Source organism: Narcine bancroftii, chromosome 10 (assembly GCF_036971445.1).
Source record: "Narcine bancroftii isolate sNarBan1 chromosome 10, sNarBan1.hap1, whole genome shotgun sequence".
NCBI classification, from domain to species: domain Eukaryota; kingdom Metazoa; phylum Chordata; class Chondrichthyes; order Torpediniformes; family Narcinidae; genus Narcine; species Narcine bancroftii.
The window spans coordinates 68,577,637-68,592,034 of record NC_091478.1 but is presented as its reverse complement, the minus strand read 5'-3'; the positions used below and the strand labels follow the sequence as shown (position 1 = coordinate 68,592,034).

General features: G+C 46.5%; 1 protein-coding gene across 5 annotated transcripts in view; it reads right to left on the bottom strand.

Annotated features, from left to right (window-relative positions):
• ctu2 (cytosolic thiouridylase subunit 2 homolog (S. pombe)) overlaps positions 1–14,398 on the bottom strand; it is a 60,956-nt gene that overhangs the window by 31,002 nt on the left and 15,556 nt on the right. For 4 of the 5 annotated variants that reach the window (XM_069901238.1, XM_069901240.1, XM_069901239.1 and 1 more), the window contains exons 3-4: positions 8,456–8,534; positions 6,407–6,466 (exon numbers count right to left, since the gene is read on the bottom strand). In XM_069901238.1, coding sequence (XP_069757339.1) covers positions 6,407–6,466; positions 8,456–8,534 — 139 coding nt within the window. Of the gene's footprint in view, positions 1–3,755; positions 3,879–6,406; positions 6,467–8,455; positions 8,535–14,398 lie in introns of those variants that run through there. The other variant, XM_069901242.1, reaches the window with a different exon arrangement.

The following is a 14,398-nucleotide window of genomic DNA, read 5'->3' as shown; positions in this document are numbered from 1 at the left end:
TATTTTCTTTAGCTCCTTGAAGAATTTCTCTGTTAGGTGAATTGGTAACGATTGGAATAAGTATTGTATCCTTGGGAAGATATTAATTTTAATGCAATTTACCCTTCCTATCAGTGTTAATGGTAAGTCTTTCCAATGTTCTAAGTTGTCTTGTAATTTCTTCATTAATAGGTGATAATTTAATTTGTATAGATGGCCTAGATTATTATCTAGTTTGATACCTAGGTATCGGATTGCTTGTGTTTGCCATCTAAATGGTGATTCTTTCTTAAACTTTGTGAAATCCGCATTAATCATTGGCATCGCTTCACTTTTATTTGTGTTGATCTTGTACCCCGATACTTCTCCATATTCCTTCAATTTGTTATGTAATTCTTTTATTGATAATTCTGGTTCTGTTAAGAATACTATGACGTCATCTGCAAATAGACTGATTTTATATTCCTTCTCTTTAATTTTTATCCCTCTTATTTTATTTTCTGTTTTTATCAGTTCTGCCATTGGTTCTATAGCTAACGCGAACAGTGAGGGAGATAGTGGACATCCCTGACTAGTTGACCTGCTAAATTTAAAATGGTTTGATATATATCCATTTACTGTCACCTTTGCCAATGGTCCCTTAGATAATGCTTTAATCCAATTAATATATTTCTCTGGTAGGTTGAACCTCTGTAGTACTTTGAATAAATAATTCCATTCTACTCTGTCAAAGGCTTTCTCTGCATCTAAGGCAACTGCCACTGTTGGCGTCTTGTTTCCTTGTACTGCATGGCTTAAGTTAATGAACTTACAGATATCGTCCGTTGTTCGTCTTTTCTTAATAAATCCAGTTTGATCTAGTTTTACTATTTTTGGTACACTGTCGGCCAATCTGTTTATTAATAGTTTAACTATTATCTTATAATCTGTGTTGAGTAGAGATATTGGTCTATACGATACTGGTGTTAGTGGATCTTTCCGTCTTTGGTTTTACTGTAATTATTGGTGTTTTGCATGAATCTAGCATGTTTTGTGTTTTTTCAATCTGGTTCATTGCTTCCAGGAGAGAAGGAATTAATAAATCTTTAAATGTTTTATAGAATTCTATTGGGAGTCCATCCACTCCTGGCATTTTATTGTTCGGTAGTTTTTTTTTTAAATATATCCTGTATTTCCTTTATTTCAAATGATTTTATTAATTTGTTTTGCTCCTCTTCTTGCAATTTCGGTAGTCCAATCTTAGCTGGAAACTCATCTATTTTGTTTTCTTTTCCTTTGTTCTCAGTTCGATATAATTGCTCATAGAATTCCTTGAAGTTTTCATTGATCTCTGTTGGGTTATATGTAATTTGTTTGTCCTTTTTCCTTGATGCCAATACCATTCTTTTAGTTTGTCCTGTCTTAAGCTGCCAAGCTAGTATTTTGTGCTTTTTTCTCCTAGCTCATAATACTTCTGTTTTGTCTTCATTATGTTCTTCTCCACCTTGTAAATTTGTAGTGTTTCATATTTTATCCGCCAATTCTCTTCTTTTTGTTGCATCTTCCCTTGTTGCTAATTATTTTTCTGTACTTGCTATTTCCCTTTCCAGCTGTTCTATTTCCCAATTGTATTCCTTCTTCATCTTAGTTACATAACTTATTATCTGCCCTCTGATGAAGGCTTTCATTGCATCCCACAGTATAAATTTATCTTTCACTGATTCCTTATTTATTTCAAAGTACATTTTAATTTGGCGCTCAATGAATTCTCTAAAATCCTGTCTTTTAAGTCTCTTTTCTTCTTTGACTTGGCTTCGCAGACAAAGATTAATGTAGGGGTAATGTCCACGTCAGCTGCAGGCTCGTTTGTGGCTGACAAGTCCGATGCGGGACAGGCAGACACGGTTGCAAGGGAAAATTGGTTGGTTGGAGTTGGGTGTTGGGTTTTTCCTCCTTTGTCTTTTATCAGTGAGGTGGGCTCTGGGTTTTCTTCAAAGGAAGTTGCTGTCCGCCAAACTGTGAGGCACCAAGATGCACGGTTGGAGGCGATATCAGCCCACTGGCGATGGTCAATGTGGCAGGCACCAAGAGATTTCTTTAGGCAGTCCTTGTACCTCTACTTTGGTGCACCTCTGTCTCGGTGGCCAGTGGAGAGCTCGCCATATAACACGATCTTGGGAAGGCGATGGTCCTCCATTCTGGAGACGTGACCTACCCAGCGCAGTTGGATCTTCAGCAGCATGGATTCAATGCTGTCGGCCTCTGCCATCTCGAGTACTTTGATGTTGGTGATGAAGTCACTCCAATGAATGTTGAGGATGGAGCGGAGACAACGCTGGTGGAAGCGTTCTAGGAGCCGTAGGTGATGCCGGTAGAGGACCCATGATTCGGAGCCAAACAGGAGTGTGGGTATGACAACGGCTCTGTATACGCTAATCTTTGTGAGGTTTTTCAGTTGGTTGTTTTTCCAGACTCTTTTGTGTAGTCTTCCAAAGGTGCTATTTGCCTTGCGAGTCTGTTGTCTATCTCGTTGTCGATTCTTGCATCCGATGAAATGGTGCAGCCAAGATAGGTAAACTGGTTGACCGTTTTGAGTTTTGTGTTCCCGATGGAGATGTGGGGGGGCTGGTAGTCATGGTGGGGAGCTGGCTGATGGAGGACCTCAGTTTTCTTCAGGCTGACTTGCAGGCCAAACATTTTGGCAGTTTCTGCAAAACAGGACGTCAAGCGCTGAAGTGCTGGCTCTGAATGGGCAACTAAAGCGCCATCGTCTGCAAAGAGTAGTTCACAGACAAGTTGCTCTTGTGTCTTGGTGTGAGCTTGCAGGCGCCTCAGATTGAAGAGTCTGCCATCCGTGCGGTACTGGATGTAAACAGCGTCTTCATTGTTGAGGTCTTTCATGGCTTGTTTCAGCATCATGGTGAAGAAGATTGAAAAGAGGGTTGGTGCGAGAACGCAGCCTTGCTTCATGCCATTGTTAATGGAGAAGGATTCAGAGAGCTCATTGCTGTATCTGACCCGACCTTGTTGGTTTTCGTGCAGTTGGATAACCATGTTGAGGAACTTTGGGGGCCATCCGAGGTGCTCTAGTATTTGCCAAAGCCCTTCATGGAGTTTAATCTCCATCTATACGTTCTCGGTGGGATGTGCACCAGCTCTATTGCTAATAAAAGGGGTGAGTGATCCAATAACAATCTAGCTTTATATTCCGTTTCTCTAACTCTCCCTTGGATATGAGCTGACAACAGGAACAGGTCTATCCTTGAGTATGTTTTACGTCTACCCGAATAATATGAGTATTCCTTCTTCTTTGGGTGTTGTCTCCTCCATATATCCAAAGTTGCATTTCCTGCATCGATTTAACCATAAATTTGGCTACTTTGTTCTTTCTGCTAGTCTTTTGTCCAGTTTTGTCCATCTTTGAGTCCAAATTAAGGTTAAAGTCCCCTCCTATCAGTATATTCTGAGGTTTTCAATGATTCCCTGAACTCTCATATTGTCTTCCAGACTGCTCCAGCACAATCCTCTGAAATCAGTGGACTCATGAGAACTTTGGGTATTTATAAATCACTCTAGCCCCAAAGTACACTGAAAATTTGCCTATCGTAGTAAGAGGTCTACAGCAGATGCCATCTCATGAGCCCTACACAAAGCCCTGGAAGACACGGATAGCAAAAATGCATATATCAGGACGCTCTTTATTGACTACTGTAAGGTAAAACATCATGAGATGGGAATGTGTAAGGAGTTACCCTGTGCAGGGCTGTAACAAGATGTGAATGCATCCTTGTACTTACAAGATAAGAGAGACATTGATGGATTGAGAGGCAGGAAGCTAGCAGGGAAAGGATAGCAACAGTTTTAGTCATTGGACAAGTAATGATATGATGATGTTCTAAGCACGTATCCAAGGGTATAAAAAAATCACCATTTTGCTGATAACGGCAGAATGCATTCTCCGACTAACATTGTTAGTTGCAAGTGTTACAATCCGGTAATAAAGAACAAAGAACCCTGATTTCGACTCAGTCTGGTGTTTGTCTCACTCATTCATGAACAAAGCAGACCTAACAAGATTTCGACTCAGTCTGGTGTTTGTCTCACTCATTCATGAACAAAGCAGACCTAACACTACAGATTGGCATCATCTGTAGTTGATCATCATCCTCTCAAAACTGATCAGCAAACTCCAAGAAGTGGGACTCAACACCCCAATGCGTAATTGGATCATGGATTTCCTTACCTCCAGACCTCAATCAATGAGGATTGGTAAGAACATCTCCTCCACAATCTCCATCAGTACTGGAGTACCACAAGGCTATGTTTTTAGCCCCCTACTCTATTTGCTTTACACCAACTGACTGTGTGGCTCAGTATGACAACACCATCAACAAATGTGCAAATTATACCATGGTAGTGAGTTCTATAAAAATGGATGAGTCAGCACACAGGAGGGAGATTGAGCAAATTTGAGTTCCTGGGAATCACTATCTCAGAAGATCTTTCTTGGATCCAACACTCTAATGGCATCATGAAGAAAGTATGTCAGCACCTCTACTTCCTTAGGAGTTTGGAGAGATTTTGGAATGACCAGAAACCCTGGTAAATTTCTACAGACGTGTGATATAAAGTGTGCTGACCGGCTGCATCACAGTCTGGTATGGGGACACTAATAACCCTGAGTGTAAATCCCTGCAAAATGTAGTGGACAAAACCCAGGACATCAGAGGCAAAAGCCTTCCCAATATAGGGAACATGGCTGTCGGATAGCAACAAGGATGCACACCACCCAGCATATGCTCTGTTCTCGCTGCTACTATTAGGAAAGAGGTACAAGTACCACAAGACTTGCACCGCCAGGTTCAGAAACAGCTGCTACCCCTCCACCATCAGACTTCAACAATAAACAATCGTACTCTCTTATTTTTGCACGTCATTGTTTCTTTTTCTCTCTCTGGGTTGCAGGGTTTTCTTTAAGCATTTATTTGTTTACGTGTACATTATGTAGAGTTTTTCTGCACTACCCATTAATGGTAATTCTGTCCTGTATGAAGGAAAAGGAATCTCAGGGCTGTATGTAATGTCATGCACGTACTCTGACAATAAATCTGAAGTAGCAATGCTTTGCTGCTTGAGGTATAAACAAGGCCTCAAGTGCATAACAAAGCTGCTGAACAATCTCTCTGCTCCTCTGAAAATCAATTGTGGACAGGGTCTGTTATTTTTGCTAATGTCTAAAACAATCATTTATTCATGCTTTTGTTGTGTTCATCACACAGGTATTATTTTTGAACTGTAGAAACATTGAGAACTCCACTTAAAAAATGCCTTTTCACTGCATTTAAGTAAAAACTATAATAAAAATTAGAGAAGGGATTACTGGGATAATCTCATGCGACAGCTTAAAAAATGACAGCACTGCTGCCATTATGGGGTCTTCTGCCATGTAAAGACAGTCTGTAGAAGGGGCCAGTGGTTTTTTAAATGTGGTCCATGCCCAAGATAGTAGTGTCCTTGATTAGCATCAGTTCACAAGGGGTGAGGGCTCTGGGGAATCAGTGGACCAGCCTAGAGGATCCCTGCTGAAAGCTTTAGAGAGACGGCACTGATCAGTGAGGGACTCGGCAGCTGAAGGGCTCACACCAGGTCGTGCAGGCAGCGAATTACTGGAGAATGGCTCCTGGGAACCAGGTATTGAGAGTGGGATTCGTCAGGTTCCCAATGGCAAGAAGGTCTCCTGAAGGACCTCGGGTATTGGGAGCTTCCTGATTGCACTAGGGGTTCGAAACCAGGATCTGGAACTCATTGCTGGAACAGTTAGGAGGCTGTGCAGGCGACAAATCCACAGATACGCTGCATCTCTGAAGGGACTCTTCTTTTTTTCCCTCATTGGTTGAGGAGAATGACTAGTGGAGCCTCTTTGTGTGCCCTTACTTTTCCTCATTGATTGAGGAGAGCAGCTAGCCTTTACAGCAAGCAAAAGTTGACATGTACTGTATGTATTTATGAAGGCTTCAATAAAAGAATTGTGAGGAAAAACAGAAGGAACATTGAACGGTGCAAATCACCTGCATACACTGTATGTTTCTGTGCTGCATGTGTAGTACAATTCCTGACTTGTTAACAATGTGAATGCATTGTGATTGGCTGTTCCATTCATTCATTATGGCATGGATGCTCCAAGGCTCCAAAAGAACCAAAAACTGAGTAAACACACGTCTGTGCCATGCCCAAGATCATCAAATCCTCATAGGCAATCACCTTTAACCACAAAAAAGAACGTGAAATCTTGACCATTATTTTTCACGATAAAAAATTGTTAGTGACACTTTAAATTTACTGCATTCACATTAATGCAGGAGATCCAATACACAACAGGTTGTTGCTTATTTCTTATTTTTCACACATAATGAACACTGTTGAGAAAAAAATGAAGATGATAAATTACCTCTTGAACCTGACAAAGCATTGCACTAGATGTTGGACCACCAGATAATGCTAGTAAGACCTGCACCAAAAAAAAAGTAAAACAAAATTATTGAGGGAAACAAAAAATAATCTAGTTACTGGGAACCTATTAATTTCTAATTCTGCTACCTAATAAGCAATGAAATGGCGATTACTTTCAGATATTGATTTAAATTGTAAATGGTATTAAAAGCTCAAAAGTGAACCCTTTTCTCTATAAAAAGCTTGATGACACAAAACCCAGGTATCATTCAGTCCATCACTTCTGCGCCTGCTCTTTCCTAGTTAATCTATATCTAACATCACTGGCCTGCTGGTGACCCAGTGTCCCACAAATAAACAAAGAAACAGGAGAAATAGGCCAATCAGCAACTAGAATTCATTTGGCCTCCACATCACTTGACCAGCTTGCATCTTCTTTTTCAATCAAATAATTATTTGATTATAACTCAAAAACTCAAGGCTTTCTGTCTCAATTACACTCTGTGGTAAGCCATTCCATACCCCAAAGAAAAATATTTACATTATACTGTATTCATATTGTAATACTTATCCCTTTACAGTCCATTCACACACACTGTAGGTAAAAGCTTCTCTAGTTGCTTCAAAGTAATGTTTCTTTCTCCCCAATATGATTTTCAGTTCAGCCCAAAGTAAAATAAAAACTCAACAAAACTGCACTGGTGCCACTAAAATCTAATTTAGAACTCTCACAGATCCTCAGAATGGAAAAATCACTGCCATTATAGTTCAGAGCCATTTCATTGAGGGCCCCAGGTTCAATTACTAGATACATCTAAGGCAGTTGATCTTGGCTAGATTGTTAGTAAGACTATTATTATTTCTCAATATTGTAAAGCTCTAATAATCTGATATCCAATTAATTGCCAATCCTGATCAATGTGATAGTTTGGGATTCAATCAAGACCTCAGGGGTCCAGAGTGCAAGTGGGGTGTGGAGCTAAGGCCAAGATCTAATGCGTGGGTTGGGTAAGACCAAACTGGGGCTGGAAAAATGAGGGAACAGAAATATGCTTTGACTTGTAGCTAGAACTGGGTCCAGAGTGCTGGTATATTTCCTGCTGCCTTCAAACTCACCAGTTTCACAAGAAGACTTGCTGAATAACATATTAAAAGAGTGAAATAAAAGTGTGTTTTGGTATTAATTTGTGCAAGATCCAATTGTCTGTTCAAGCTAATAGTTTAGTTGTAGTATCCCAAATGTGCTGGATTTACTGGAGTTTTATACTCTTGCTAGAGGGGAAAAGAAAGTTTCAAATTTCCTATTGAAATTCTAAGACATGCCAAAAAGATCAACCTGTTCCAAATTGAGGTACCCTCTCACCTGTATCCACCCATTATCTCTCACCTCTTGCTCATACCTTGACGAAGTGCTCAGGCCCAAAATGTTGGTTACCTTTTACTTAAATGTTGTATGACCTGGTGAGTTTCTACAGCACTTTTGTGTATTACACCTGTTCCAAATTCACAACTTGTCCCAAATTAACAGCCAATCAATTTAAACTGTAAAAGCAAGAAAATAAGGAAACCCTCCTCAGATCTCGCAGTATCTTTGGAATAAGTAACAGTTAATATCTCTGACTGAAGATTTTCATGAGAAATGTTGAAATTTGTAAGTTGCAGAGATGGTAGGGAAACCAATGGATTTGTTACTTTTCTTCCAGAAATATCAGTTCTGCATCTGTCCATGATGGGATTCCTGTCTGTCTCTTTTACCTTGTTCACCTTCATGGGTTTCTATTTCTTGTCTTGGATAAGATGGTGCCAAGATATTCCCTTCTTTCTTTCCATCCCTCTGTGACCCTTTCTGCAAATTTCCCAATTCTGGTGAAGGCCTTTGACATGTCAAATCTTCAGACCATTTCCTGTATTTTCTCTTTATATTTCAGGTTTACAGCAATTGTAATTTTAGAATTTATTTTTAACTGGAGAGTATAACTTTAATTTTAAATCTAGATATTCCTGCGAAAAAAAAGGTTTTAAAGATTAAAGAAATTGGATTACTTGCCTGTTCTCCTGGAAAGATTAAGCGTGTCTTGCCTAGCATTGCACGGAATTTGTGTACAAAGTATTCTTTGAAGCAAGATCTGAATGAGAAGAAGCATAAGTGTTCATACCGAAAACTGAATCAATTAGAATGTTCAATTATTTATGGTGCTATACAATCAATAATCACATCACTAGTTAAATAAAATGTAAAATACAGTATAATAAAAAAATGATTTTTCACATTTAAATTGCTCCTCCATGACCAATTACCAGTGCCAACCATCAACAACCTACTCAAGATATGTAAATCTTTTAATATTCTCAGTTCCAGTCACAACTATTTTAAACATTTTTTCTACATCCTTCTACCATTCTAATGAAATTTCATTTGCGTCCAGGGTGCCTTCTTTGATGTTATGCCCAGAATGCACACAATTCTTATGTTTTAATATAAGCTGCTTCATGTACATTTAATAAAATTTTCTTCGGCCCCGGCCCCGGTCCGGGCGAAGGGTAGACGACGGCGGCCCCGATACGGGCAGGAGCAAGGGGGAGACGGCGGCCCCGGCCTCGGTCGAGTGAGGCAGGCGGAGGCCCCGGTCCGGACAGGGAGTGGGAGGCGGCGGCCCCAGTCCAGGCACAGGGAGAGCAGCAGCGGCCCCGGCCCCGGTCCGTGCGAAGGGTAGACGGCGGCGGCCCCGATACGGGCAGGAGCAAGGGGGAGACGGCGGCCCCGGTCGAGTGAGGCAGGCGGAGGCCCCGGTCCGGGCAGGGAGTGGGAGGCGGTGGCCCCAGTCCAGGCACAGGGTGAACTGCGGCGGCCTCGGCCCCGGTCCGGGCAGTATGGACCGACCTAGGAGGGGAGGCAGACCCCTCCAGCCCGGGTAAGAAACCTGCATAGGAGAAGGCCACTCCGATATAAAACCTACGACCCAAGGACCTCGCTGCCACGTCCCAGCTTGCTTGGCCACGGCACACGAACCATGGGTGTAAAGGGTGGGGCCAGTACTGCGCGCACTGCACTCCACCTAAAAGCTCCTTTGCGCAGGCCCGAGGACAGGTCCACGTCCTCCCCCTCCACGTCCTCCCCCTCCACGTCCTCCCCCTCCACGTCCTCCCCCTCCACGTCCTCCCCCTCCACGTCCTCCCCCTCCACGTCCTCCCCCTCCACGTCCTCCCCCTCCACGTCCTCCCCCTCCACGTCCTCCCCCTCCACGTCCTCCCCCTCCACGTCCTCCCCCTCCACGTCCTCCCCCTCCACGTCCTCCCCCTCCACGTCCTCCCCCTCCACGTCCTCCCCCTCCACGTCCTCCCCCTCCACGTCCTCCCCCTCCACGTCCTCCCCCTCCACGTCCTCCCCCTCCACGTCCTCCCCCTCCACGTCCTCCCCCTCCACGTCCTCCCCCTCCACGTCCTCCCCCTCCACGTCCTCCCCCTCCACGTCCTCCCCCTCCACGTCCTCCCCCTCCACGTCCTCCCCCTCCACGTCCTCCCCCTCCACGTCCTCCCCCTCCACGTCCTCCCCCTCCACGTCCTCCCCCTCCACGTCCTCCCCCTCCACGTCCTCCCCCTCCACGTCCTCCCCCTCCACGTCCTCCCCCTCCACGTCCTCCCCCTCCACGTCCTCCCCCTCCACGTCCTCCCCCTCCACGTCCTCCCCCTCCACGTCCTCCCCCTCCACGTCCTCCCCCTCCACGTCCTCCCCCTCCACGTCCTCCCCCTCCACGTCCTCCCCCTCCACGTCCTCCCCCTCCACGTCCTCCCCCTCCACGTCCTCCCCCTCCACGTCCTCCCCCTCCACGTCCTCCCCCTCCACGTCCTCCCCCTCCACGTCCTCCCCCTCCACGTCCTCCCCCTCCACGTCCTCCCCCTCCACGTCCTCCCCCTCCACGTCCTCCCCCTCCACGTCCTCCCCCTCCACGTCCTCCCCCTCCACGTCCTCCCCCTCCACGTCCTCCCCCTCCACGTCCTCCCCCTCCACGTCCTCCCCCTCCACGTCCTCCCCCTCCACGTCCTCCCCCTCCACGTCCTCCCCTCCACGTCCTCCCCCTCCACGTCCTCCCCCTCCACGTCCTCCCCCTCCACGTCCTCCCCCTCCACGTCCTCCCCCTCCACGTCCTCCCCCTCCACGTCCTCCCCCTCCACGTCCTCCCCCTCCACGTCCTCCCCCTCCACGTCCTCCCCCTCCACGTCCTCCCCCTCCACGTCCTCCCCCTCCACGTCCTCCCCCTCCACGTCCTCCCCCTCCACGTCCTCCCCCTCCACGTCCTCCCCCTCAAAAGATGCTCACAAACTCAAGCTAGCATGCTGGAACATCAGAACCATGCTAGACAAGACTGACAGCCACCGACCTGAACGTCGGTCTGCCCTCATTGCACATGAACTCCTCAGACTTGACATCGACATAGCCGCTCTCAGTGAAGTCCGCCTGGCAGATGTAGGCAGCCTCCAAGATCGCGGCGCGGGCTACACACTCTACTGGTCTGGCAAGCCTTCGGATGAACGACGCCTATCTGGTGTAGGCTTCATGGTCAAGAGCTTCATTGCCTCCAAACTCGAAAACCTTCTGACAGCCTCTCGGACCGAATCATGTCCATGCGACTCCCACTTCAAAACAAGCGTCACATCACCCTCATCAGTGTCTATGCTCCAACCCTCCAGGCGGAACCAGCAGAAAAGAACAAGTTCTACACCGACCTGCGCAACCTCATCCAACGTACCCCTACAGCCGACAAGGTTGTCATCCTGGGCGACTTCAACGCTCGTGTCGGCAAAGACTCAGAAACCTGGCCAGGAATCCTGGGCAAGCATGGCGTCGGCAAGTGCAACGACAATGGGCGCCTCCTGTTGGAGCTCTGCGCAGAACAGCGGCTTGTCATTACAAACACCCTTTTTCAGCAGAGGGACAGCCTTAAGACCACCTGGATGCATCCCCGATCCAAACACTGGCACCTCCTGGACTACATCCTGGTGCGAGAAAGTGACAAACAAGATGTGCTCCACACCAGGGTCATGCCTAGCGCGGAATGCCACACTGACCACCGGCTGGTTCGCTGCAAGCTCAACCTTCACTTCAAGCCAAAGCCCAGGAACAATAAAGCCCCCAGAAAGAGGTTCAATGTTGGAAAACTGCAGTCAGACGAAGCGAGAGGAAACTTCCAGGCAAACCTCAAAGCAAAGCTCGACGTTGCAACCCGCCTCACGGACCCGTCCCCTGAAACCCTCTGGGATCAGTTGAAGACTACCATACTGCAATCCACTGAAGAGGTACTGGGCTTCTCCTCCAGGAAAAACAAGGACTGGTTTGACGAAAACAGCCAGGAAATCCAGGAGCTGCTGGCAAAGAAGCGAGCTGCCCACCAGGCTCACCTTACAAAGCCGTCCTGTCCAGAGAAGAAACAAGCCTTCCGTCGCGCATGCAGCCATCTTCAGCGCAAACTCCGGGAGATCCAAAATGAGTGGTGGACTAGCCTCGCCAAACGAACACAGCTCAGCGCGGACATTGGCGACTTCAGGGGTTTCTACGAGGCTCTAAAGGCTGTGTACGGCCCCTCACCCCAAGTCCAAAGCCCGCTGCGCAGCTCAGACGGCAAAGTCCTCCTCAGCGACAAGATCTCCATCCTCAACCGATGGTCAGAACACTTCCAATCTCTTTTCAGTACCAACCGCTCAGTCCAAGATTCCGCCCTGCTCCAGCTCCCTCAACAGCCCCTAAGGCTAGAGCTGGATGAGGTTCCCACCCTGGATGAGACATATAAGGCAATCGAACAACTGAAAAGTGGCAAAGCAGCAGGTATGGATGGAATCCCCCCCAGAAGTCTGGAAGGCTGGCGGCAAAACTCTGCATGCCAAACTGCATGAGTTTTTCAAGCTTTGTTGGGACCAAGGTAAACTGCCTCAGGATCTTCGTGATGCCACCATCATCACCCTGTACAAAAACAAAGGCGAGAAATCAGACTGCTCAAACTACAGGGGAATCACGTTGCTCTCCATTGCAGGCAAAATCTTCGCTAGGATTCTACTAAATAGAATAATACCTAGTGTCGCTGAGAATATTCTCCCAGAATCACAGTGCGGCTTTCGCGCAAACAGAGGAACCACTGACATGGTCTTTGCCCTCAGACAGCTCCAAGAAAAGTGCAGAGAACAAAACAAAGGACTCTACATCACCTTTGTTGACCTCACCAAAGCCTTCGACACCGTGAGCAGGAAAGGGCTTTGGCAAATACTAGAGCGCATCGGATGTCCCCCAAAGTTCCTCAACATGATTATCCAACTGCACGAAAACCAACAAGGTCGGGTCAGATACAGCAATGAGCTCTCTGAACCCTTCTCCATTAACAATGGCGTGAAGCAAGGCTGTGTTCTCGCACCAACCCTCTTTTCAATCTTCTTCAGCATGATGCTGAACCAAGCCATGAAAGACCCCAACAATGAAGACGCTGTTTACATCCGGTACCGCACGGATGGCAGTCTCTTCAATCTGAGGCGCCTGCAAGCTCACACCAAGACACAAGAGAAACTTGTCCGTGAACTACTCTTTGCAGATGATGCCGCTTTAGTTGCCCATTCAGAGCCAGCTCTTCAGCGCTTGACGTCCTGCTTTGCGGAAACTGCCAAAATGTTTGGCCTGGAAGTCAGCCTGAAGAAAACTGAGGTCCTCCATCAGCCAGCTCCCCACCATGACTACCAGCCCCCCCACATCTCCATCGGGCACACAAAACTCAAAACGGTCAACCAGTTTACCTATCTCGGCTGCACCATTTCATTAGATGCAAGGATCGACAATGAGATAGACAACAGACTCGCCAAGGCAAATAGCGCCTTTGGAAGACTACACAAAAGAGTCTGGAAAAACAACCAACTGAAAAACCTCACAAAGATAAGCGTATACAGAGCCGTTGTCATACCCACACTCCTGTTCGGCTCCGAATCATGGGTCCTCTACCGGCACCACCTACGGCTCCTAGAACGCTTCCACCAGCGTTGTCTCCGCTCCATCCTCAACATCCATTGGAGCGCTCACACCCCTAACGTCGAGGTACTCGAGATGGCAGAGGTCGACAGCATCGAGTCCACGCTGCTGAAGATCCAGCTGCGCTGGATGGGTCACGTCTCCAGAATGGAGGACCATCGCCTTCCCAAGATCGTATTATATGGCGAGCTCTCCACTGGCCACCGTGACAGAGGTGCACCAAAGAAAAGGTACAAGGACTGCCTAAAGAAATCTCTTGGTGCCTGCCACATTGACCACCGCCAGTGGGCTGATAACGCCTCAAACCGTGCATCTTGGCGCCTCACAGTTTGGCGGGCAGCAGCCTCCTTTGAAGAAGACCGCAGAGCCCACCTCACTGACAAAAGGCAAAGGAGGAAAAACCCAACACCCAACCCCAACCAACCAATTTTCCCTTGCAACCGCTGCAATCGTGTCTGCCTGTCCCGCATCGGACTGGTCAGCCACAAACGAGCCTGCAGCTGACGTGGACTTTTTACCCCCTCCATAAATCTTCGTCCGCGAAGCCAAGCCAAAGAAAAAAAAAGTTTTACTTTTAGAAGTTTCTGTACTTTCACTCTTATCATCTGCATTTGCTTCTTTTCCCCAAAACCTACTATTTGATTTCTCTCACTTTTCACCAGGATGTTGCCTGGATTGGAGAACTGCAGTTAAAAGGAACAGCTGGGCTTGTTTTCCATGGTGCAGAAGAGACTGAGTGGTGAAATATACAGGGTTGAGAGGTGGCTAGGTGGTCACAAATATTTTTTCCCATGATAACGGGTTCAGAACAAGACAGAATAGATTTTAGTAGGAGGAAGAAGTTTTAAAGGGATCTGAGGCACAATTTTTTATATAATATATGTATTCTGATACCTGCTGCCAGAGGTGGTGTGGAACAGATACAATTACAGAGCATTTAGAGAGATAGGCAACAAAGAAGTCCTAATATGGGCAAATTTGATCAGT